General features: G+C 40.9%; 1 protein-coding gene across 1 annotated transcript in view; it reads left to right on the top strand.

Annotated features, from left to right (window-relative positions):
• The window catches only part of LAMC1 (laminin subunit gamma 1), a 116588-nt gene that overhangs the window by 69185 nt on the left and 20445 nt on the right, over nucleotides 1-26958 (top strand). The window contains exons 2-15 of the mRNA XM_023640693.2: nucleotides 8881-9185; nucleotides 13108-13238; nucleotides 14527-14693; nucleotides 17022-17210; nucleotides 18003-18120; nucleotides 18496-18594; nucleotides 18686-18822; nucleotides 19172-19294; nucleotides 19389-19578; nucleotides 19888-20000; nucleotides 22053-22274; nucleotides 22396-22584; nucleotides 25654-25899; nucleotides 26391-26544. Of these exons, the coding sequence (XP_023496461.2) occupies nucleotides 8881-9185; nucleotides 13108-13238; nucleotides 14527-14693; nucleotides 17022-17210; nucleotides 18003-18120; nucleotides 18496-18594; nucleotides 18686-18822; nucleotides 19172-19294; nucleotides 19389-19578; nucleotides 19888-20000; nucleotides 22053-22274; nucleotides 22396-22584; nucleotides 25654-25899; nucleotides 26391-26544 (2383 nt within the window). The remainder of the gene's footprint in view (nucleotides 1-8880; nucleotides 9186-13107; nucleotides 13239-14526; nucleotides 14694-17021; nucleotides 17211-18002; nucleotides 18121-18495; nucleotides 18595-18685; nucleotides 18823-19171; nucleotides 19295-19388; nucleotides 19579-19887; nucleotides 20001-22052; nucleotides 22275-22395; nucleotides 22585-25653; nucleotides 25900-26390; nucleotides 26545-26958) is intronic.

Below are 26958 nucleotides of genomic sequence, written 5' to 3' on the forward strand. Positions count from 1 at the left end.
ATATTTTTCACTATCTTAGTAAATGGCAGCTTCATCTTTCTAGTTGCTTAAGCCACAGCTTACACCCCAATCCAATCCATCAGTAAAACTGGCCCACTCTACCCTCAAAATATGGTTAGAATCTGCTCACTGCTCACTGCTTCCACCCTGGACCAAGCCACCATTATCTTGTGTCTGGATGATTGCAAGAAACCCCTAACTGGCCTTCTTATCTCCCTCTAGTCCCCTCTATAGTCTTTTGTCAATAAAGCATCCAGAGTGATCCTTTTAAAATACTAGTCAGATCATGTTACTCCCTTGTGCAAAATCCTCCATTGGGTTTTCGTCTCATTCAGAGTGGCCTATAAGGCTGCATGGTCCGCAGTTCCTCCTTGCCCTCAGCTTCTCTGACCTCATCCCTAGACTTTCCTTCTTGTTCACTCTTGCTTCAGCCGCGCTGGCCTCCTCACCATTCCCTGGAACTTGCCAGCATTCTCCTGCCTCAGGGTGTTTGCATTTGTCCTTCCTCGAATGCTCTTCCCTCATGTCTGTTTCACTTGCTTAGCATCCTCCTGAGATGTCACCGTATCCATGTCTGTGAGGCCATCTCTGATGATGCTGTATTAAATGGCACTCCTCCGTGCATTCTATCCCCACTTTGTTCATCACCACATCATTTATCATCTGACATGTAAAATTTGTGTTTTTATTTTTGCTTTTTCTCTCTCTCTTACCCACTCCCATTCCCTACTGCACTGGAAAGCCCTACAAGGTTGGGACCTTGTCTGTCTTATTCTCTGCAGTAGTCCCAGTGCCTAGAACAGTGACAGAGTAGGTACTCAATAAATATTTGTGAATGAATGGAAGAATTTGGACTTGCAACTATCAAGACTAGTTATGGCTGTTAACCTTGACCTAATGGGTGGCTGGTAAGAAATTAAGCAATTGTAAAACTGAGAAAGGCATTTTAGTATTTAAGGTATTTTAGGTAGTTGTAGTTATTTCTTCTCTTGAGAACAGATGCAAATAGTATATGATCTAGGGGAATAAGGGGCCAAGTTAATTAGGAATTAAAGAAACTGGAGAGTAAAAGGCCTTGTAGCAGAATGGAGGATTAGCTATTTTAAATCGCTTGTCATGGTGGACTTTCACTTAAATTCACTTAGCAAATAGTTGTTGAATAAAAGTACACTGTTGGTTAATTTCTGTGACACTGTCTGTGTGTCAGGAGGATTTACTAGAGTTGATCTGAGTCTATTATTGCACCATTATAACTGTATATTAGAATCTCTTTTTCCCCCCAGATTTTCTCACTATTTTATCATTCTTCACTCTTCTATTATGAGTAAAAGACAAAATATAGCCAGTGCTCAATAGTATATGGATATCAAAGAACAAGAAATAGCTTCCCATAAAATTGTGGTGTCTTTTTTCCCTTTTGTATTTTAACAATTCGACATTTTTAAAATATGGGTTTTACGTATGCAGCTTATATTTCATTACTTCTTTTTTTTATTCCCTTAGTATTTTAGTTAACTTCTTTGCTTTCTTTATGTGACTCCATTAAATCCCACGTGTCAGTCACTTCCTTGTAGTTAGGACTCTTGTTCAGCAGAGTGAATTTTTTGCCTTGGCTTGGATGAGTGGGAGTAAATGCTGGCTTCATTCCTTTCACTTGGCTCAAGGATTTCAGGCATGCTTGTGACCTACTAGCCTGAATTAAGGCTGGTATCGAGTCTTGTAAGCCTGAGGTTTAGGTTAATAAGGCATATGCCCAGTACTTGGCTTGGAATTTCGCTTTGGAATCTTTTCTGGTGAAGGTTTCAAATCAAATGACAAAGATATACAAATTGGGATAAATTTCTCTTATGTTTTGACAATGGAAAAAACATGCGCCTCTAACAGTAATTTGCACCTATTTGGAATTATCCTCTAAGAGTGTTTGATGTTCTAGTGTTCAATTAAGAATTCTCTCTGTTCGCATAATGGCTGTCTGATGATCTCATATTTAATTAGTGTGTTAAGCCAAATCAGTTTTGAGCCTTCAATTTGCTGAAGAGGATAGGGCGATTTTGGATATTGCAGTTGGGCAATATGAGCAGAAATTTTATTTTTTGAGGATTGCAACACTAGGTTACTGCCATGGTCTTATTCAGTATTAACATCAAGTGGTCATTTCAGGAGTGGTGGGGAGAGAGCAGGGCTGTCTTCTTTGGCTTAAACTTTAAATTTGGTACTTTATGGAAACATCTAGTTTCCATAAGAGATTATGGATTTATCTTCCCCAAAATCATACCAATCAATGTCAAAACTTTTGTTTTCCCCTTAGCTCCGTTATAGCCACACTGTTATTTTATAAATAGCCTTTGGTATAGAATTTTAGTAGCTTTTTGACAAATTCTAAAATGATTATCTTCACTTCTTCTCGTTTATCTACCTGCTTTGTTCTGTTCTGTTGTGGCAGCTTGGAATTAAAGCTCTCCATGTTCCAGCACTTACTCATCTCAGCATGTCTTCCTGTCATGACAGTGGCACATGTGTGATAGGAAGGGCTTATTACATGTATGTGGGAATTTTGAACCATTGAAGACTTTTGTTTATACATTTGAAAGGGCCTCCTCACATGTATATTCCATTGTATCTGTTTTAATAAATTTGATTAAAAATGACTTTTACAAAGCTGTAAAGCTTACTTGTCCGCATTCATAAGTTGTGCTGATTTAGATCTGCTTCCTTTGGGGTTGTCTCCTTGTACTGTTGGCATTTAGCTGACTGACAGGAGAATGGCCATAAAAAAGGAGCACTGAAATTTAAGGGAAAGGAATGGAATAATAAGTTTTTAAAAATGTATTTTGAATATGAGTTTTAGGCAATAGAAACCAGCCTTTCAACAGGCAATTAGGACTGCGTTTTCTAGCAGTTGGAATGACTCCATGTACCCAGACCACATCAACACATTCTGTATGTGCCTGACTGTTCCTCTTCATGCTTTCTGATCATCAGTCTGTGTCTACTTGAGGATCCCACGTTCAGCATTAACTTGGCCCTGGGTCATCTTGATTGGTGAGGCCGTATTTGTACAGTCTGTCTGCTGAGGTGGAACGATAACAGCTGGTACGCAGCTGTACATGTTGTCCTGGGAACTCTTATTTCAGCCAGCAGTTATGCTAACAAAATTAAAAACATTTTCAAATAGTTGCTTTCTGTGACTACTGTTTGTGTTAACGTTTGGAGAATCTCATTTAGTAGCCTAAACGTCTACCATCTCTAACTGACTTTATGTACTACTACCTTATTAAAGTTCTATATTCCTAACATATAGTCTGACTGTAAGAACAGTCGTTTTCTTTTTTTTTTTAAAGATTTCATTTTTCCTTTTTCTCCCCAAAGTCCCCTGGTACATAGTTGTGTATTTTTAGTTGTGGGTCCTTCTAGTTGTGGCATGTGGGATGCCACCTCTGCATGGCCTGATGAGCAGTACCATGTCTGCGCCCAGGACTCGAACCAGCGAAACCCTGGGCCGCTGAGGCGGAGCGCGCAGGCTTAGCCACTCGGCTACAGGGCCGGCCCCAGAACAGTCGTTTTCTGATTCTAAGGAGTTAGCACCTGAGAACAATAGTGAATCAGTGACTCCTAACTTTATACTTTAGAATGAACAAGTTTTCTTCATCTAATGCAGGCCACGGAAGGGCATTTGAAGTTTTGTAAAATTCTTTGCGGCCACTGTCATTCATTACTTCACTGTAAAGGAGGCTGTTTCACAGGATCGTCATGGAATTCTTCTGAGCTGCACATAACAGAGAAGCATTTCTGTTCTCCAGCGGTCAGCACTTGAATCCCATTCTAAGACAGGAAGGGTTTCTTCCCTACTCAGAGAGATTAGAAATACTTCACTATGTAGGAGGCTTAAGCAGAATTCCTTGACTTGGCCCTTCATGAACAAAGGCTGGATTCTCATTGTTCAGGCAGCCCCCTTCCCTTCTCTTATTTCCTCAGCCAGCATGAACTGTAGGATTCAGAGCAGGAAGTATTAGTTAATTTTGTGTGCTTCATTCTGAACATCTGCACTTGAGTCTCTTTGTTTATGGAAAGAATGTGGCGGGGTTGGAGGGAGGCAGTAGAACATTCAGAAGCTAAATATTTTCTTGAGGGTGTGTATATATCCATGGTCAGTCGTCTTGTGCGTGAACGTGAGGTGAGGAATGGAAGGTGTTCTAGTTGTACCATTGCTGGAATACTTTCCAGACATGTACTTACTGATTTTCTTAATTGTTTGGCTTGGCTTCTTTACCTTAAAGTCATACTGTCTACTTTTGCGTGCTCTCAAGAGTGTGAAGACGGTACAGTAGCTGTCATTGCACTGGAGAATAGGAGGCCTGGTCCTGTTTTCTCTTCATCTACCGTTTAACTAGATCATTTTACTTTGTCAATTGTGAATTGAGTAGGATGGACAGATAAAGAGTAGGAAACTATGGTGAGAGAGAGAGCATGCATGTGGTAGGTCTCAACTGTAGCTGTTTAATGGAGTAAACGCTAGCTCCTTAGTTTTCCAGTTCTTGATTATCCATGGTTACAGGTAATTCCGGATAGCACAGATAGCTCAAGCCTTGACTCTTCCACTCCATTTTGTGTATTTGCTTCCTTATTTAATCAGATTAGATTCCAAATTCCTTGAACTAACTTCAGTTCCCTTGTCTTACTGTCCTTTCATTGCACCTGGAAAGGGGGCGCTAAGTGCCGCTGTAGAAAATCACACCTCCACAAAGATGTCCATACAAAGGCATGCCCTCCCACCCTCTTCCCAGCAGCCTCGTCTCTGCCCAGCAAACCTTCTTTTTCTCTAGTCAGCTCTCTCTGCTAGTCTCTACAGTGGCTCTTATGAAATTTCTATTCTCTCTTTGAATATTCCCACCCAACACTCACCACTGGCTTTACCCTCAACCCCTTAGCAAGTACTCTTTGATTTTACTGCACAGAAAAAATGAAGTCAACAGTTAGAACTCTTTGAACTTCTATCCTTTAAAACCTACAGAGTCACTTGCATTTGCGCCCAGATAGAAAGCAAGGATGCAGGTTACCTCCTGTATGGAGCCACTCCTTTCACCAGCACCGAATTGCATTCTGGTTCCCCAGCCTTGCTTCCCCATTCAGTCTTTCCCCCTCTGCTGACTCAAGCACAACGGCATATAATACAACCTTGTATCTCCTATCTAAAAACAAGACAGAAAGAGAAAAATCTTCCTTTGACCCTATATACCCTCCAACTATCGTCTTCTCTTTGTCCTCCCCTTTAGCCAGATGTCATAACAGGTTGACTACACTCATGTGTCTACTTTCCTATCTCCTATTCATTCTTAACTCAAATCCATCATGATCCTTGCCCATGGGACTGCTTTCGCTAAGCACAGCAACAAGCTCTTTGTGACTTAAAGCCAATGGGTACTTCTTAGTCCTTATCTTACTTGACTCTCTCAGCAGATTTTAACACCATTGATGATTTCCTCCTTAAAACCCAAGAAGGTTTTAAGCCAAGAAGGTTGCGTGACATTTGTCCTCTTTTACTTGCCCTCCTCCCTCTGGCCTCCACAGTCCCCTCTGTTGTCTCTCATCTGTCTGTGATTTATTTATTTATTTATTTTCCTGCTTTTTCTCCCCAAATCCCCCCAGTACATAGTTGTATATTTTAGTTGTGGGTCCTTCTAGTTGTGGCATGTGGGACACCACCTCAGTGTGGCCTGATGAGCGGTGCCACATCTGCGTCCAGGTTCCGAACTGGCGAAACCCTGGGCCACTGAAGCAGAGCGTGCGAACTTAACCACTCGGCCATGGGGCCGGCCCCTTTCTGTGCTTGAAATGTTGACACTCCTCAGCGTGATCTCAAAAGTCAGCTCCCTTCTCATTCAACACACTTGCCTCGTTGATCTCAACCATACCCAAATCTTCATTATCCGTCTACATGCTAATGAATCCTAGTTCTATATATTTAACTCAGATGTCTCTCTTGGCCCTTAACACCACTCACATCTAATGCCCTACTAGACCTGTCCTCTTGTCTAGATGACCGCAGACACCTCAAAACTAGTGTATCCACAATTGAGCTCATCTTCCTCTCCTACCCCCTGCCCCTGCTTCCAATCCTGCTTAACCTCCTCTTTTTCAGTGGGTGGTAGTACTCTCCATTTAGTTATTTTTAAACCAGAAAACTGAATGCTGTTTTTAATCCTTCTACCTTATGGAATTAATAAAAGAAGCTTTGACAATGAAACAGAACGTCAACAGGGTAAAAGAAGAGGAGGCTTTCCAGTGGCTCCTGTTCCCCATCACCCTCCGGTTACTGAGTTACTATTGACGTCTGCTTCCGGTGTCTCACCGAGGTCCATTCCTTTCTCTCCATTCCAGCTATCCCTGTTAGTTCAGCCACTGTCATCTCCAGGATTTCTGCCACATCTTCTTAACTAGTCTCTCCACCTTTAGTCCTTTCCCTTCCAACCTAATCTCCAAACAGTGGCCAGAGTGATGTTTCTGAAAATCAAATCTGATCATGTATTTCCTGACATAAATCCTGCAATGGCTTGCCATTGCCGTCAAGTTGGAATTACTCTTTAACATGGCCTTAGTCCTGGCACGCTCTGCTTCCTAGTTAGCTCACCTTCAGCCACTGTCTTCAGTACTAGCCATACTGCACAAATCTAATTCCTCCAGTGGTCAATCCTCTGTGTCCTCTGGGCTTTCGTGCATGCTGTTTTATCTGCCTGGACAACTGATCCCTGTTTGCTTAGCTAATTCCTCTGCATTCCTCAGCTCTTGGATTTAGATGTCACTTCCTTTAGAAAATGTTTCTTGACCTCTCAAATCTGGGTTAGGGGACTTTCCTCCATGTTCCCAAAGCATTATGCACTTCCCCTGTCATAGCACTCATCACGTGGCATTGCAGTGGGCTGTATCCCCTACTGGGTTGACTACAGCTCCGAGGGCATGCACATGGCTGTCTTGTTGTGTGGGATGTGGGAGCCTCCTTTACAGACTGCCACAGAGCCCTTTTTCTCTTCCCACTGTGGCTGTAGGTTAGAATGAGAAAGACAGCTCTGAAAACGAGGCTTGGTGAGGTAAGGCCAGCACCAGCAAGCTAGGCCGCTTCAAAGTTTAATGCTAGCAAAGTTGCTTTCTTAATGTCCTTTCACCCATTGCTCTTTGTCTGTGGCAGCAGTGGGAGTGACCACATGTGCCCGTTTTCTCTAGAGTGTGGCTTTGTGGTGCAGAGGTTGGTCTGGAACACAGGCTTCCCTGACCCACTTTATCTTCTCTCCTTTGATCCAGTCTCCTGCAGGTTGGGTTGCTAAAGAACAATGAGGTGTCAGAAATGTAGACAGAGTGGAAAAGCAAGGGTAATCTGTGATCCACAGATTAGTGAGTAAGCCTTCGAACATCCCAGGTCACCTACTCCTGAGTAAAACTAAATTGTTTTACCATTCTGGAATGTTTTAGATAGTCTCAGGAACGCCGTGGAAACTGTATTATAGCCTTGCCCTCATTCAAAAGTGACATCTTGACATTTTTGACACAGAAAAGAGATACAGGTTAAATGTGCATTCTTTTAACAGGAGGGTTATAAACCATATTTGCATGACCTGTGTCCAGGCCAAATGTTGTTCTGCATCCTAGGTAGAAGCTCTGGATTTGTATAATATTCTTTGGCAACTGTACCAGGTAGCTCCTGGTACAATCAGGCACTTCTGTATGAACATATCCAGGATCCCAGTTCAGGAATTTTCTTCTAAACCCTATTATAATAATGCTTTATATTTGTATAGAGTTTTACAGTTAATCAAGTATATGTAAGATCTTAGTTTGACTTTCCAACAACCCTGAGGTAGGAGGCTCAGGGATTACCCTCATTTTTACAGAGGGGAAAATGGCAGAGCAGAAATCACACAGCTGGTGATTGAAGGAGTCAGGACCTGAGCTCAGGTCTCACAAATGCCCAGTCCTGTGTTCTTTCTGTCATGCCATATGCCTTTGTGTTCAGGATTGTATGTGCATGAGTACGTTTCAAGTATATAGGGGACAAGTTCATTAAACCTCTCTTTTAAGATCTGGACCAGTTGAGAAATACAGTCAGATCAGTAGAATAGTGCTGATCATATTCTTTCTGCATCAAGAAGTAATGTTAGAGTTAATAAAGAATGAGCTTTTAGGGGCTGGCCCAGTGGTGCAGCAGTTAAGTTTGCATGTTCCGCTTCGGCAGCCCGGGGTTTGCTGGTTGGGATCCTGGGTGCGGCCATGGTACTGCTTGGCAAGACATGCTGTGGCAGGCGTTCCACATATAAAGTAGAGGAAGTTGGGCACGGATGTTAGCTCAGGGCCAGTCTGCCTCAACAAAAAGAGGAGAATTGCCAGCAGATGTTATCTCAGTGCTAATCTTCCTCAAAAAAAAAAGAATGAGTTTTTAAAAATCTTGAAAGTACCCAGAAGATCCATTTAGAAAGTCAGCAATTTTCTTTTCTGTCTTTAATTAAGCCTTTACAGAAGCACCAGCATTAAGAATAAATGCACCTTTTAATTGAATTTTATTTTTCTTTAGTAGTGGAAGTATGGTACTGATAGATGCTACCATTTTTCACAGCAAACAAACTTTCAGCAATGCATGTGATAAACAGGCTTTTATGAACCAACTTATGAACACAATCATACCTTGTCATTTCTGCGAAAAAACGTGCATTGTTTCCAGGTTTAGAATAGCCTATTGGACGCAACCAATGTGCTGTGTGGTCTGGAACCTTCCTAGTCTAGTGTGCACAGGGTGGTTTATATCCTCTTTCTTTGTCAAGTTCCGAAGTGAACTGGGGATAGAGGGTATTTTTTTGCTGCATCCATATGACCTTTGATGTATTTGTTCCACAGGAAAAGCCTTTGATATCACATATGTGCGCCTCAAGTTCCACACCAGCCGCCCGGAGAGCTTTGCCATTTACAAGCGCACGCGGGAAGATGGGCCCTGGATTCCTTACCAGTACTACAGCGGCTCCTGCGAGAACACCTACTCGAAGGCAAACCGTGGCTTCATCAGGACAGGAGGGGACGAGCAGCAGGCCTTGTGCACGGATGAATTCAGTGACATTTCCCCTCTCACCGGGGGCAACGTGGCCTTTTCAACCCTTGAAGGAAGGCCCAGTGCCTACAACTTTGACAACAGCCCTGTGCTGCAGGTAGGCATCCGGAGGTTGGCGTGGGAGCCAGTTAGTGCTTCCATGTACAGGATGCAGGAAGATTGTTGTACTGGGGATCTTTGGTCCCACTGTTGAGGTAAGGAGTAGGAGTAGAGTCCGCTCCAGCAAGATAGACAGCTGGATTCTGTTCTGCTCTCCTGTGAACTCTTAATAAGTGAAGGAAGTAGTTTTGTTCCTGCTACCTAGTTGGTGTTTGTTCTTATGTTCTCATGCACTTGCAAATGTATTCTGGGATGTATACTTTACACATTTTTTAAAGAGTTGAACAGTTTTAACTTTAGCGTCAGTACTTGAGGTGGAAACATTTTGCTTCTGACCTTTTGAAGAGGGTATTTGAACTAATCTGTCCAGTTTTCTTGCATCCTTTCTTCTTTGATTTGACAAAATAATTATTTTTTTAAAATTTGCAAGGGAGAATGACTGAAGCAAGATATTTAAGAACGCCACCTTCCTGCAGTATTGTGCAAGGAAATTTTGATTGGGTTTGTCTGGCATCGTTGCCAATCATTATGAAAACTCTTCATCACCTAAAAGCACTGATATTTGTAACAGGATGTAAATTTATATAAACCGGGTACCCCTAGTATAGTGCTTAAGCTTTGTGATAGAAACTTTTCCCTATTTGACAATAGAAAGAATTAAGGATTTCTTTTTTTCTCATTAATTCTGTGTGCATATTCCTTATACACCATAATATGGAATCTTTCTGTATTGCTTATATTTCTGTGAACTTTTCTTACATTCAGCCTGTTTGATTATGGAGAGACTGGCGAGCCTCATGCCATACTCAGCACCTTAACACAGAATTGGAGATGCTTCTATCCTATGGCTGAAGTTAACATTCTAAATGGGGACAGCCTGTGTTAATTGACTGAGACAAGAAATACTGAATGTGGGTTTGCAAGTGCTGTGTACATTTTATGAGAAGCTGTTGTGATTTCTCAGTAGGGAATCCCCCAGTTTTTCTAGGTTTTATGCTTTTGTGTCTCCTCATTCTTTCTTTCTGGAATTTATTATGTTTAAAGACTCTTTTTCTAATTTGGTTGTATGGTTTTGGACACTGGCAGAAGATGAGAGTATATTTCTCTGTGGGTCCAGTTCTTCCCTTCCATTGTATTTCTCTAGGTTGCTAGGAGATCATAAATCTTGATCTTGGTAAACTCTGAGGTTATAGTGAGCAGTGAATATGTTTGCAAAGGCCTTTCAGAAAAGTATTTCTTGCGTTGGCAATAAGATGTGTTCAAAATAAATGGCAGAAAGAATCGCTGACTTTGATAGATGAAAAAGCAGGCGATTGAATGCCTGGAGAGACGTGATCTCCAAACGCTCTTTAAGTCGATCACCTAGCAAACATTTGCTGGCTTTGTTTCTTCCTACACAAACTATTGTATTTACTGTCCTAGAGAGGCAACAGTACAGACAATAGGAAAAAGCCTCGTGATGTAACGCGGTGACTGTGGTTTTCTGGCACCTTTGCTAACTGTAGGCCTCGTCAGCCTGTCTTGAAGCAGTTCCTTCAGCTATAGGAATTCTGGTGCTTGTTACTTTTTATGCTGTAGGAACTTAGGAGACTGAAGGTGATTAAAAAAAATGCTATGGGCATCTGCTGTAGATTTGGTCAGTTGTTACCGTTATGCAAAAACACTAATTATGTGTCTCTGGATGTAAGAGCTCTGGCTCTGATATCCAATTGCCAAGGAGGTTTAACTGATTTGACTTTTAGCTGATCTGACAATGAGGAGAGAGCGAGTCGGCCTCTCACCTCATTGCTCTCTAAGCATCTGTACAGATGCTGTGTGATCTCCCAGATGGGAGAGGAAACCCTTCCTGGTTTCATTGTATATGAATATTACTATGTATGTATTGATTTATAATAATTAGCATTTACTATAGCACTTACTATAATGTGCCATAGTATGCCAAGCATTGTTCTAAGCCCTTTAGATCTATTAGATAAATTAACACGTTTAACCTTCACAGTACCCATAAATAACCCATAAGGTGCTTTTATCATCTCCGTTTTACAGATGAGGAATCAGAGGCCCAGAAAGGATAAAAAAAACTTGCCCAAAATCACAAAGTTTTAAGTGGCAGAACTGGGATTCAAAACCTGAAAAGTCTAGCTCCAGAGGCTGTTCTTTTTAAGGTGCCTATTGGGGGAAAAATGGCTTAGATTCAGCCCTGAGAAGCTTTTATTCAAGGGGAGCTGATGAAGATGAAGTCTGTAGAAGATGTAATAAGCATTAAACACAGAGATATGTTTAGCTATTTACATTACGGACGACTGAAAGATTCCTAACATTGTGGCCCCGAGTGGGAGTTGTTATTGGAGTTCCAAGTTTGGATACAGTGAAATCATCATCTCTTCTCCTTTCTAATTATACTTGGAGGCTTCATGGAGATTAGCTTTTATGAGTTACGTTGTTCTATACACCAGGTGTTTGGCATGGTTTAAGCAGTGGTTCTTAATCAGGGGCGTGCCTCCCAGTCTCATGAGGAGCCTTCAGAAAACATCGATGCCTGCAGCTCTGCCCTTGGTTCTTACGTCTCTGTAGGTGATTCTGATGTGCAGTCCCAGGAGAGGATTTAAAGTGGAAATGGTGTCTTTGGGTGGTTAAGTGTAAGACACCACTCCAAAACTTAATGATTTCTCATGATTCTGTGTTGGCCTGGGCTCACTCTCTGGCAGGTCAGCAAGGAGCTGTTTCTCTCTCTCTGTGGTCCTTACGTCCTCAAGGAGACTAGACTAGACTTCACTTGATGGTGGAAATAGTCCAAGAGGGAAAGTCCCAGTGCACAAGTGCTTATCAACTCTCTGCTTGTGTCACACTTCCTTATGTCCCCTGGGCCAAAGCAAGTCACACGCCCAAGCCTAGAATTGGCGTGGAAAGGGACTCCACAGGGTGTGGACACTGGCAGACATGATTCATTGGGATCATTCCAGTAACAGTCTACCACAGATGTAAACATCTGTCTAAAATTAGCTCAACGAAAGGGCATTTATTGTAAGGGCTTAAATCTCATAAAACCTAAGGAAGGACTGTATAACCTTCATTCTTGTCCCCTGCCATTATGGTACACTTGCTAGATTGATCAATTGTGATTTCTTCAAATTTGTTCATTTGTCAACAGATGTTATTTGAACACCTACTGTATGCTAAGCACTAGGGAAATTGTGATGGACAAAACGAAAAATTCCTGCCCTCGTGGGGCTTACAATCTGCTGCTGGTGGTGGTGGAAACAGACAATATAAATATAACAGGGAAGGGAAATAGGGAGTTGAGGAGGAGGGAGCAATTTTAGATAGAGTGGTCTGGGAAGGCATCTCAGAGAGGTGACATTGTGGGAAGGGTCTTGATGAACAAAGACTGCATCTGATTGGTCCAGGCCGGTGTAATGATATCTTACTTTGTACTTGGATGTGTCTCCCAGATCTGCCAGTAGTGGTTTGGGTTTGGAGGGAGAGAGAGATGGTACAAAATGGCCAGGAGGAGGCAATGACCAGCATATGTAGTACAGATGTGGTGCTACATGCACTCTCTGCTGGTATCTCTGACTGGATTGGGGTGTAGATACGGACTGGAGAGAAGGGACGTGTGTATTGAGTACTGCATTTAAAAATCTATTTTGTTTAAGCCTCTCAATAGCCTTGTGAAGAAACTAGTATTATTCTTGCTTTTTGGGAACTCAGCGGTAAAGCAACAACTTAGGTCAAAGAAGGGAAGAGTCAAGAAAGAGAAAAATATCAGGAAATTAAATGAGTCATGGGTATTATAATAGATTTAATGCTAGAAGAGGACATTAGTTAAATGATACATTAACTGTTTACAAAATTTTGTCACATTTATGTCTTCGTCTCCAGTCCCTTTACCTGTCTTTTCTGTTTTTCTTTTTTGACAGGAATGGGTAACTGCCACTGACATCAGAGTAACTCTCAATCGCCTGAACACTTTCGGAGATGAAGTGTTTAATGACCCCAAAGTCCTCAAGTCCTATTATTATGCAATCTCTGATTTTGCTGTAGGTGGTAGGTAAGTAAACTATTAGATCAACCTTGAAAGTGATTAAGCTTTGGTTTAGAAATGAGTGTAGCAACTTGTTTACAACTATTTTGATAATGTTGTTAGACCTTCTCGTTATTGGAAACAAAGTAATTAGGTTTTCCAAAACCTTGTTAAATCAACATACTTAGTGAATTCTTATTGAGTGTTTAAGTGCAAAGCTCCATGGTAGGCACTATGAAGATACTGAGGAAGTGTAAGACTGACCTTCACCTACTGAGAAGGACCCAACCCTCCAGGATCCTATAAATGAATGGGGCAGGTGATTTATGAATATGTGAAAAATTAAATGCTACTAGTCACATGTTTTAGATAAAAAGATCAAGCAGCACTAGAAAAGATGCCATATGTCAGAGAATGATACCGAACTGTCGGACTAGAGAAGCAGATGGGATCTGAGCCAGGTCTTGAAGAATGGGTAAGATTTGGATGAGTAGGGAGGATGTCTGGGTTGGGTGCAGGAGGGTGGGCATGTTTTGAGCAAAAGTTTAGACCTGAGAGAGTATAAACTTACTTGACTTAAAGAAAATCTCTTATATGAATCTGTAGAGTTGTAAACCAGAGAGAGAGAGAGTTTGGTGGCCAGAAACTAGACAGCAGGCTAAGAATCTTGGACTTACCTCCCACGTATTAGACTATGAGGTCTCAGGAGCAGAAATGTTATTTTTGTATGCAGTGTTCCTGGTATGGAATTGACGCTCAGTGAAAATTAATGGAAACTGTAACCAATGAGAAATTATGTACTTTTTTGGAGTAGAGCCATGATATCAAAACAGTGGGTTAGGAAGATTAATATGCGGACAGGGTGAAAGTAGAGTGTGATCGAGAGAATTTACATTCCTGTTATGATTCTGTGTTCTAGGTGTTAGATGACAAACGCCTGACATTAGGGTGGTAACGGTAGGAGGGAAAGCAACATAGAGATGCATTTTATTGTGAAGGAAGAATTATCAAGCCTTTAATCAAAGGTGATTTTAAGGTTTAGTGATCAGGAGAATGGTTGTACCATTAAAGTAAATGAAGAAGATGAGCTGATTTGGGGAGATGATAGATTTAGTTGTAGACATAAAATGTAGACATAAAACTCAAACAGCCATTTCTTAATCTTGTTTATTAGTTCCTCAGTTTACAGTTTTGAATGGTAAAACTCAAAAACGTTCTGAGGTTGTTTTTAGTTCTCTGTGTGTATCATTTTTTGGCATCCATTTCTGGGACTTTGTAGCTGTTTCATATTTGTGAACGTCTCTTCTCTTCCTAGATGTAAATGTAACGGACATGCAAGCGAGTGTGTGAAGAATGAATTCGACAAGCTGGTGTGTAATTGCAAGCATAATACTTACGGAGTAGACTGTGAGAAGTGTCTTCCTTTCTTCAATGACCGGCCATGGAGGAGGGCAACTGCAGAGAGTGCCAGCGAATGCCTGCGTGAGTGCCCCTTGGTGTCAGCCTGTTAAATTGCCTTGAGGACTTCCCGAGGTGGAAGAAGGAATGGGTGACTTCTTTTTATTCCTCCTTTGAAAGGAAAATTCTGAAAGGCAGTGCTGCTTCCATAATTTGAGAGTGTAGAACAGTAACTGCATGCACGTTGGAGGAAAATCATAGCTGAGGGCGATTGGCTGTAAATGTAAACTGTGCTGGGTTTGTGTTTCCTTTATGAACACACCTACCAGAGCGGGAGCAGCATCTTCAAGGTTTGGAACTTTACTTAGATCCAAATACTGGGCCAATGTAGCCTTCTCCAAAATACCGTTTCTCTAGTCTTGTCTTTCTTGCCCTTTAAAATATTCTTCTTCCTACCAATGCTCATTTACTCAAGCAGCCAAAGTCATTGATTAACATGGGTCAGGTGTGTTGAGTTCTAGACTAAGACCGTCATTCAAAATGTTATTTCTCAAAATTATTTTTCCCTTATCTCACTAAAGAGCACAGTGGGGAGAATTCTCCCCTTCCCTCCATGCAGAGGAGAGTGGCTCCGGGAGGAAGAGTAGATGCCAGTATTCCTAGGAAAGGGTAGAATGAAAAAGGTTACATGTTGTTTATCCCTGCATAATGGCCTGGTATATTTCAAGAAAGGAATCTCAGGAGAAAGGAACCATGAAACCATGTAATCATGATTTGCCAAGGGCTTAATAATAAGAAACTTTAAAAGGAGTTATAATTTTCTTGTGTCCTTATAAATATTTCTTATCATACTCTTTTGGGAATAAAGGGAATAAGAAAGAAGACCCTGAACTTGCAGGAATTATTGGCAGAAATCTTGAGAAAGGACCGATATCTTGACTCATGACTATTTCCAACAACTGCCTGGAGCAGATTTTCTTAATCATCTTTTTCCCTTGGCAAATCTCAGATTTGCAGATAAATTTTACAGCCTCCTCTTGCATTCCTAAGTACTTGCTTGAGCTTCTTTAATTCTTTTACTGAACTGTAATATCCAGTGTTAGAAGCTACATGATAATGGTTGGTAAAAGAATGAAATACTCCTAAGATGTGACATCTAAATAAATGTACACATGTGTTTGAAAGGTATTCTGCTTAATGATGTGGTTATATTTTGTCAGGATGTCAGGATGCTGGGATCGGGGAAGAAAAAAATTACAGCTTCCTTCTGTCTTACCAGCTGATGATGAGGGAGACACAGCATCTGTTTTAGCTGTGGATTAGGACACTGTAGACATGGGAATTGCTCTGCCTCATAGTCTCAGAGCACCAGATGATTTGGGTGGGGCTGGGCTGCATTGACCGTGGGATAGTCTTGGGAGGCTTGAGGGAAGAGAAGTAAATAAATAGCTAATGAAGAAGGGAAAGGGAGCTATAAAAGTTACTTAACACAACTCTAATTTTTGGTGCCAGTGATTCCAAGTTTCTAAAAAGTTTTCAAGCATAATACTATAAAAGAACTGATTGTAAAGGAAGGGAGGGGAAAAAAAAGAGAAAATACATATATTCAAATATTTTTTTAAAAACAACTTCCTGCTCTGAAATCAAATAAAACTTCATTTTTATTTAGTGCTCAAGATACTGCCTCTACTTTGGGTAGAGTCAATAATTCTGAGAAAATCACCTTAATATGAATATAATAAAGAATTTCTATGACTCCATGTACTTGTTCTTAAAGTATGGTTGTGCCCTGTGGGGAATATAGTTCCTTACCAGCTGACCCAGTTGGCATCGTGGCTCCCCAGTACATGGGTGTATCTGGTGGACTAGATTTCCCTTCAATTCCGCTTCCATCTACGGAGGGACTAATTTTAACCCACGTGTCTCAGGTTACCCCTGTCTGGATATGCAAGTAATCTAGCCCTTTGAAAGTTGGTGTCTTAATGTATTTGAATTGTCTAAGGCCTGAAAAGTTAAGGTAAATTGAAGTTTGCCTATAAATCGGCACCTTGTTCTTGGAGTTGGTATTAGAATGAAGGATAAAGATTCAGAAAAATTATTTGACTTGGCTTTTACTTGCATATGAACAAATACCTCGAGATTCCTTTCAAAGTATAGGAATTCCTTGTATTTTATGATAATGCTCTTTTTGATAAGGATGAACATTTCTTTGTAAGCTGATACCTGGCTACCTAAACTATTGACGTACTGTTTTTTTTTGTTTTTTTTTTAATGAACAATGGATCTGGTAGTCATTCTTATTCGCCTGTCACAGAGATGTGGGAAATTATGGTTTGGTGTTCTTTGAGTCTTTTAAAATGCTGTTTGTAAAGGAGCATGAATCTGACTTAACTCATATGTTTTGGCCGACAGCCTGTGACTGCAATGGCCGATCGCAGGAATGCTACTTTGACCCTGAGCTATACCGGTCCACTGGCCATGGTGGCCACTGTACCAACTGCCAGGATAACACAGATGGCGCCAACTGTGAGAGGTGCCGGGAGAATTTCTTCCGCCGTGGGAACAGTGAAGCCTGCTCTCCATGCCACTGTAGTCCTGTTGGTAAGTGAAAGGCAGTGTCTCCTTCAGCCTGATGAGTTGAAAGACAAAGTAAGCATTCCCTGTACCCCTAGAAAATAAAACTTTGTTTCCTAGGGATTCAGATAGGTTAAGTATGGAAGCGTGTACGTTATTGTACCGTTGAACCACGTAAATGATTCGGGACCTGCCTCTACCTCCCACCTTCCAGCTCTTTAACCAAGTTGAACTCCCAGATGATTTTCTAGTGTGTATAAAAGTGTGGAGTTGGCCTGAGTAATGGTTTTGTAAATAATTAGCAACAAGATCATAGAGACCATTTGAACTTTGTCTGTAAAATGTTAGCTTCTTCGTGAGTCCTTCCTTGTTAATGATTTTGTTTAGTCTAACCGCCTTAGAGGGCTGAAAGTTTTCATCATTTAGGAGTGTGTTCAGAGATGTGAAGTGCTCTTAGTCCGTACTCTTCCAAGAGTTTGACCTTTGTTGTTGTTGTTCGTGCCTGTGTATACTTAAATTCTAGACATGGGCCTTACGGAGCCCATGCTTGCCCACAGAGCAGTGACTGGCCTTGGGTGCAGTCACTGGGTGCTGAGTGACTTGTTAGTGTTTTACAACTTTGATTAGTGTGTGTCTGGAAAGTTAAACTGTTATGGCTTAAAAGGGTCTAATTTTGAGAGAATTCTGATTTAAAATTTGATCTTTCTTCTCTCTGTAACCATCTAGAGATTATGTATGGATTTTAAGGCATGGTTTTCTTTCTTTGACACATTTATTTTACTTACATATCGGGTGGTTGACAAGCTCTTTAAATTTTAGGTTCTCTCAGCACACAGTGTGATAGCTATGGCAGGTGTAGCTGTAAGCCAGGAGTGATGGGTGACAAATGTGACCGTTGCCAGCCTGGATTCCATTCTCTCACTGAAGCAGGATGCAGGTAAGATGTTTTCAAAATCAGAAAAAGGGGCCAGAATTTAAATGTAGTCTATTCATGATAATCGATCTGGTGCCTTATCTGCAGCAGTATAAACATTTCCAAAATAATTGTCAACAAGATTCAAGTCTTTAACTGTAATGGTGATTCGGGATTGGTTTGTCAGAGAGTAAGCAGAATTTTAAATATCTAAATGTGATGGGTATATTTAATGAAACCAAATCCAAATATAAAAATGACTTTAGGATTCCTTTTGCTTTATTATGTATTCCTTTAAAAAATATCTATTAGCATGTAAAACAAAAGGTTGCCTTTAAGAGTTGAATTTTTTTCCTCCTTTCTCTTCTCTCATTGTTTTATCCATTTTCCATCCATTAGGCCATGCTCTTGTAATCCTTCTGGCAGCGTAGATGAATGTAATTTTGAAACAGGAAGATGTGTTTGCAAAGACAATGTTGAAGGCTTCAATTGTGAGAGGTAGCTCATTCTTTCTCCACCTGCATTGTGTTTTCTCTGTTATCCTATTTCAAGTACAAAAAATACCTGACTGTATCTTTACCTTTTCCAGATGCAAACCTGGATTTTTTAATCTGGAATCATCTAATCCCAGGGGTTGCACACCCTGCTTCTGCTTTGGGCATTCTTCTGTCTGTACAAATGCCGTCGGCTACAGTGTTTATTCTATAACCTCTACCTTTCAGATTGGTAATTGAGACCTTTCCTTCTCTCGCATAGAAATGTAAGACTAGACTTACAATATTTAAAAAGATGAGGACTTTTTGGTGGTGGCAACACTTGATGTTTTTTAATGTATATGATTTTTCTTGTTTGGCTTTTTAATTTAATGAAAACGTACATGTGGTTTTAGAATTTACCGTACGATAAATGTTACGTGAAATAAAGCAAAATATAGCTTGAGGGGTATAGCATATATAAGTACTGTTGTAGTACTTTTATTGATGATTTTCTATATGTTTTTGTGGAACAGAGAGGACCTGAATTCAGGATGTTTACGATGTAATGGGGTGTTTGTGTTTTCATTCTCTGCTTGCAGATGAGGATGGGTGGCATGCGGAACAAAGGGACGGCTCCGAAGCATCACTGGAGTGGTCCTCTGAGAGGCAAGACATCGCCGTCATCTCAGACAGCTACTTTCCTAGGTACTTCATTGCTCCTGGTAAGTGAGGCTAGAAAGCAGTCTGCTTGATGTGGGCTCCCATTTAGTCTCATTCTCATTCTCGTTCTTGTACCCCATTGTGTCTGCATTCCAGCAAAGTTCTTGGGCACGCAGGTGTTGAGTTATGGTCAGAACCTCTCCTTTTCCTTTCGAGTGGACAGGCGAGACACTCGCCTCTCTGCAGAAGACCTGGTGCTTGAGGGAGCTGGCCTCAGAGTGTCTGTGCCCTTGATCGCTCAGGGCAATTCCTATCCGAGTGAGACCACTGTGAAATACGTCTTCAGGTAAGGTGGTCTTTGTAAAATCTGACTTGACCAGAATTCTAAAAGTGATTTCTTTATCTAAGCTTATCAGGGCTCAAGGTTTATGCTGAAGAAAAACTTCTGGTTATCAAGGTGACTTTGTGAAAGGGGGCCTTCCCTTTGTTTGCCTGTACTGTTTCCACTTGTACTGTCAAACCAACAGACTCATTTCTGACTTGGTTAGTTTGTCAGAGCATTGCATTGCTTGTGGCATAAATGAAGTAAGAAATGATTTCTCAACACTCAGACTTGTCCTTACAGAGGTTACAGTGGCCCTTTCTTTCTCTCCAGGCTCCATGAAGCAACGGATTACCCTTGGAGGCCTACTCTTACCCCTTTCGAATTTCAAAAGCTCTTAAACAATTTGACCTCTATCAAGATCCGTGGGACATATAGTGAGAGAAGTAAGTTATGATATAATTTAGGGGAATTGTTTAAGATGTTGATTAGGTAGAAGCATCCATAATAATGCAAAAATTTATCTCTAAAGTCCTAATACATAGCACTGACCTTAAAGAAGTAGTATAAAAATACCTCATTATTCATAAATTATGTATAAAAATAATGTGTTTTTTAACTACTTTCAAGGACCTAGAGAAAATTAGCTAAAATTAGTAAACAGCGTTGTTTTATAATGAGTAAGCCTATTGAGTTTGCGTTACATATAAGTAGATTCTTCTAAGAATGCTGAATATAGTTCTGCTGGCTTACTTTGCTTAATTTTCATTTCCTTTTATTTACGCTATGTAATTATCAAGTCTTTTTAACCATTGGCTAAATTATGAAAAATTATAAATTATCAAATAAACGTGTTAAAATTTTAGATAAGACTGTTTTAAGTATGCCTTTAAAATTTTTTTCCTATAAAACTGTCTTTTGATGATGACCTTTTTCTGTAGAAAGGTAAAGCTGTTTGGGGGAAGTGGAGTCAGAGTGGTGGTGTAGCATTGGGAGTGGCATCAGCAGTTTGAATATGTTGATTTTTGAGATGCCTGCATGAATATCCAGATGAAAATGTCTTTATAAGTAGTTAGAAATATGGGTCTGGGGTTTAGGAAGAAGTTAGGACTGGAGGTCTAGAATTGAAAGGTTGTCAAGGTATGGCCAATAATTTTTAAACTTGGAGATGTGATCAAAAAATATAGAAAGAGAAAAGAAGGTGCAGTCCTGGAAACATAGTTGCCTAAGGACCATGCCCTGAGACTTAAAGGAGAAAAAGAATTTTAAGGAGGAGCAACAATTAAAAGGTTTAGGAAGATAGCACCATTGGATTTTGGATTGGGTGACTGAGGACTCATTGGTGAGGGTTTTTTTTTTAAGAAGTGTTGAAACTGTGGTTAGATTGCAGTGCTTTGATAAGTAATTTGAAGGTCATGAAGTAAAATAAAGATTATTCTTTTAAGAAGTTTGACTATAAGAAAAGGAAAAGAGATGGACCGTGATTTGGGAGTAGGGACAAGACTGAAGAGTACTTTTAGCATGGGGAGACTTAAGGATGTTTAGAATTGGAAGCACATTAATCAATGGAGATGCATCTCATGATCTAAACAGGGAAAAAATCCAAAAACATTAAAAGTTAACTAAGTTCAAAGAAATAATAGAAGAGATGTCTTTCCACCTCAGGTTGTTGTTTTCTAAGCATTATATAAACAGCAAGTGATATTTCATAACATGGGGAAATGCACTTGAAGCATAAGTCTACAAAGAGACAGGACTGGAATGGAAATTAAAGGGCTGTACGATGACATAATCAAGGACTGCCTCTTCTGTAGGATGTTCCTGCTGAGGCTATCACTTGCACTGTTGGGTTGGATGACCCATTGGTCTAAGCCAATATAAGGCTTCCTCTATTTTTATTTTTTTCTGGAAATAGGAAAGCATTGTGATATATGGCATAATGGCTTTAGAATAATTGTGTATTTGTTGAAGTAGCCCTGAGTATTAGAACTTACTTATTTTTGCTATTTTATGCAGGGCAAAGAATATAATTGAGTGGTACTTGTTGACAGGTGCTTTCTTTGCTTTCTTCTCCTGGACTTCTCCGATCAGTGCCTGCTTTTGTGGCAAAAGAACAAAACCGCTGCTTAATGGCTGCAGACCTAAACTCTTCTTGTCCCCCACATTCTTGCTCTTATCTTTTCTTGCCCCGGATTATTACCCAATGCTTTTCATTTTTCACGTTGGTGTTTGGAAGAACTGTAGAATCCAACAAATCTGGGGGGGTGTGTGTGTAAAAGTATGCATTTGCTGCACTGCTATTCTACATGCTTAGTATCAAGTACCATCTGATTGTTCCAAATGCGATTTTCTAGTTATCTTCTCCAATAAATGAATTAAACTATGGTTAATTATCTCTGGAATTTTGGGTCTGGTTACTCTTTAGCATTATTGACTTTTTGTGAGCTTTTGGAAAACAGAAGCCAATTCAGTGATTTTCTTTTCCACATCAAACACAGGTGCTGGATATTTGGATGATGTCACCCTGGCAAGTGCTCGTCCTGGGCCTGGGGTCCCTGCCACTTGGGTGGAGTCCTGCACCTGTCCTGTGGGATACGGAGGACAGTTCTGTGAGATGTGTCTCTCAGGTTACAGAAGAGAAACTCCAAGTCTTGGACCATACAGTCCATGTGTGCTCTGTACCTGCAATGGACACAGCGAGACCTGTGACCCTGAGACAGGTGAGAAGATGATCTGGGGGGACTGCTAGACCTAAGTTCTCTTTAGCAGCTGGGTAGGAAATGCTTGTTGTCTTATTTGCTCGTACACTTGCCTGCTTTCTCATACCCGCTCTCCAAACAGGTGTTTGTAACTGCAGAGACAATACAGCTGGCCCCCACTGTGAGAAGTGTACTGACGGGTACTATGGAGATTCCACAGTGGGCGGCACCTCTGATTGCCAGCCGTGTCCATGTCCCGGAGGCTCAAGCTGTGCAGTTGTCCCTAAGACACAGGAGGTGGTGTGCACCAACTGTCCTACTGGCACCACCGGTAAGTCCATGCTTTCCATCTGCTTTCAATGTTCTGTCCTATAAAACTATCTCGGACAGACAAGCTTTGGGTTTTTTGGACTTTTGTCTTTTTCTTGATATAAAGTGGTAATTTTTAAATTCTTTGTTTTCTCTCCAAATAGTTCTTTCAGTGTATCAGAGCCCATCACATTTAGTTGGGAAAAAAAATATTTTTATAGCTTTGGATAGGGCTCTGTTCCCATTCTCTGAGTTTCTTTTTGGTAAGAACATAAAACTAGATCTTCCCTAGCTACTCAGGGAACTGCCTGTGCTGAATGACCGAGGAGACTGAGGCTCGCTGGTGCCTGTTTCCCCTCTTCCCGTGACTTCAGCCTCCACGTAATGGGGAGGGTCCAGCCAGGCCTGATACAGTCTTTGACTCCATGACAAGCTTTTTGTTCAGAAGATTTTACTCTAGAGCTTGAAAATAAGTAGAAACCAAAACACTGAGCTAATAATCTGTGTCTCTTGAGCCTCATCAACATATTTCCTTAATCATTGGGAAGCATCAAAACACTCCTTTTTCCCACCACTCCACTGACCTCACACTGAGCTCAAGGACCTTGCAACACAGAGAGATATAGTCATTTGTTTAAGTTAGTTGAGAAAACAAGGGGTAAAAATTAGGGTTCTGTTATCACCTGGCTCGAGTGGAATGATCTATAGCAGTTCTAGAGGATGTTAATTAGTGTATAGAGGTCTCTGAAAAACAGCATAGACTTTGTAAAAAGTAATACCATCACTCTTTATTTCTATATGCTACTTTACTTTTTAACCATTTGCTATTTTTATGTTTATTCAGTTGTTTATTGTCTGTTTTCTCCCTTCACTCCTCCGCCCCTAGTTTAAGCTCCATGAGAGCAAGGACTTTTGTCTGTTTTATTCACTTTTGGGTCTCTAACAACCCAGAATAGTGTTTGGCATATGTGTTTATTGAACGAATGTGCATGTTTACTGAATGAATGGAGAGAGATTGTAGGTACAAAGTAGGATGTTCCTCATTGAGAAGACTCTTGAAGAATATGGATAACTACTGATAGGCCCTGAGATCTTCAGGCGTGGTGTGCTTCTGCATTTAATCTTTAAAACAATCTTGAGGTAAATTAATTATACTCTTTTTTCAGCAAATTTTTGAGCACATGGCTTTGGGAATACAAAGATGAATGAGGAATGATCCCTACTTTTCAGGGGCTAAAATATGGAAGGAAGCACACAAAGTTAGAAATTGTTAGGTTCTGTTAACTGCTCCCCCCCCCCCGTGAGGCCCAGGTTAGGGAGCCTATGGCTACTGTTCCAAGTGCTACGCTCTCCTTGTGGTTTCCATGACGTCTGCCCATACTTCTATGGGTAAGATCTTTATTAAACTCTCCTTGAGTCTTGCTAATCTGAATGTGCCATTATTTTCTGCTGTGATCTTGAGTCATATGGCTAAAGGAATCTCAAATTTTAGCAAATCTAAGCTAAATCTTTGATTTCTTCCCTTTTTCTCCGACTCAACCCTGTTCCCTCCCCAATCTTGTTCATCTCAGTAAAAATACTACCATCCACCTAGTTGCTCAATCTAAAATCCTAGACTTATCCTTGATTCTTCTTTCTTTCATTTTCCAGAAGCAACTAGCCCACATGTATTAATGATTCTATCTCAAATCTGACCACTTTTCACTACTCCCACTGCCACCACCTGGGTCCACACCCCTGTCATCTCCCACCTGGAATATCCTCCTTGGTTCACTCTGCTCTCCTACAATCCATTCTCCACACAGCAGTCAGAGTAATACCTTTAAAATGTAAATCAGGTCACATCACTTTTAAACTCTCATCTCACTGCACTTTGATTTAAACCCAAATTCCTTACTGTGACCTACAGTGTCGGCTCTTACTGCCTCCATACGCTTGTCTTGCTTTTCTGTAACATTCTTTCCTTGGATATTATCGTGGCTGGTTTCTTCTGTCTTTCCATTGTCATCTCAAATGTCTCCTCTTTACAGAGGCTTTCTCTAACCACCCAATCTAAAGTAGACTTCACCCTCTTACTCTGTCATGTTGCTCTGTTTTAACTTTTTTATGCTTATCCCCATCCGAAGTGATCCTGTTTGTTTGTATGTCTGTGGATGAATTGTCTCCCCCACCTGTAGCGTAAGCTTCGTGAGAGTGGAGACATTGTCCACCTTGTTCATCACATCCTCCTGTCAACCTCAAACAGTGTCTGTATATAACAGATGCTCAGTAAATATTTGTTGAATGAATAAATGAACAAACCTCTGTTTCTGCAGAAAGTTTAGGCTAATTCAGGCCCTGTTGTCTACAAAGATGTCAAGAACCCAACTTGAGCCAATAATGGTGAGAAAGTGGAAAAGGAAAGATAAGGAACAATGAGTTTAGTTGGTAGAAGGAGACCTGGATTCTAGCTCTGTCTCTCTTACTATCAGCTGTTTGGTTGTGGGCAAGTTAACTTAACCTCTGTTCCCCAAACTATAATAGAAACAGGTGGCAAATGATGATCTCCAAGTTCTCTTCTAAAATGCTCTGATTCTGTGCTAGTTGACACTACTCAAGTAAGAATTAGCATATGCCTTTTATTTTTTAAGAGAATGATCCTGCTCACCCTGTTGTATAGGAAAGTTATGGTATCAAGAGTCATCTTTCACCTTTCTTAATATCATCACAAAAACAAATATTTATGAATGTGGCATCCCTTGGGACTGAGAGAGTTACCCTCTGACTCATTTACAAAGCACTTTTAGTGCGTGATTTCAGTTAGTCCTCAGAACAATTGAAGTGAAGTAGGAAAACCAGGTGCTGTCTTTCTAATGAGGAAATGGAGATGCACCCAAGGTCACTCTGCTGGCCTGGCACAGTGCCAGAACTACAGGCCAGGTCCTCTGCTCTCCTAGGCTGCTGCCGCATCCCCTGCACCCTGTTGCCTTGCATCTCATTGTTACATTAACCTGTTAATAACCAGTGTTAATTTGTAAGCAGACTGTGTAATCGGTAGCACCAGAAATGCCTAAGGCCATTCTTTCATAACATCAGATTGTCTCATGCCCAGGTAAAAGATGTGAGCTCTGTGATGATGGCTACTTTGGAGACCCTCTGGGTAGAAATGGCCCTGTGAGGCTTTGCCGCCTGTGCCAGTGCAATGACAACATCGATCCTAACGCAGTTGGAAATTGCAATCGCTTGACGGGAGAATGCCTAAAATGCATCTATAACACTGCCGGCTTCTATTGTGACCGGTGCAAAGAAGGATTTTTTGGCAATCCCCTGGCTCCTAATCCAGCAGACAAATGCAAAGGTAATCAGCCATCAGCCAGATTCTGTCACAATTGTACTCACTTATTCTGAAATTCATTGTGTGGTCTCTTTAAATATTTACAGTTGTTTGGTCTGATGCAGCACTGTTCAATAGAAACACAGTGCAAACCACTTAGGTAATCTAATTCTTTGTAGTAGACGTATTAAAATTAAGAGAAGCAGGTGAAATTAGTGTTAATAATATATTTAACCTAATATAGCTAACATTTTCATTCCAATGAGTAATCAGTAAGGAATTGTTGAGATGGATGTTCTTTTGTTCCCCCTCCAAGTCTGCAAAATCCAGTGTGTATTTCACATTTACAGCACATCTCAATTCAGACCAGCCACATTTCAAGTGCTCAGTAGCCACGGGTGACCAGTGGCTACTGTATCGAACAACGCAAGTCTAAAGAATCTGTTTGTATTGTTTATATTTTAGTATTTCTCTCAGGTGATTTGCATCTTTTGCTGTCTGTCTTCCTGCCTTAGCCTGTGATTGCAACCCCTATGGGACCGTGAGGCAGCAGAGTGGCTGTAACCCTGTGACCGGGCAGTGTGAATGTCTGCCTCACGTGACCGGCCGGGACTGTGGAGCTTGTGACCCTGGATTCTACAACCTGCAGAGCGGGCAAGGCTGTGAGAGGTAAGATATCAGCTGCTTTTGGTGGAAATAATCTTTGCTTTTTGTATTGTAAGAGATGAATTTTTACGAGTTATGTTTAATAGTTAGCTTCACTTTATTCAGGAATTATTTGAGTGCCTAATCGAGACAAGGCACCCTTAGAGGCAATACTGGAGAGTTATAATTAAGCTGATGGGGGAAAAGAGTGGAATGCAGTGGCTCCAGCTGTATCAGAGTCACCTGAGCAACGTTTTAAAAAATGTGAATTGTGAGGTTCTTTTTGAGACACTTAGAATCAAGCTTCTAGGGTCGCAGTCTGGGAAGTCCTGTTGTCAGAGCTCCTGGTCAGCACCTATATGGTGCCAGGTTAGAGGGCCACTGGTACTGGTTTTAGTGGTGGGATAACAGTGCTTGTGTGGGTTGGGTTAGAAAAAG

This window comes from Equus caballus, chromosome 5 (assembly GCF_041296265.1).
Source record: "Equus caballus isolate H_3958 breed thoroughbred chromosome 5, TB-T2T, whole genome shotgun sequence".
Classification (NCBI taxonomy): Eukaryota; Metazoa; Chordata; class Mammalia; order Perissodactyla; family Equidae; genus Equus; species Equus caballus.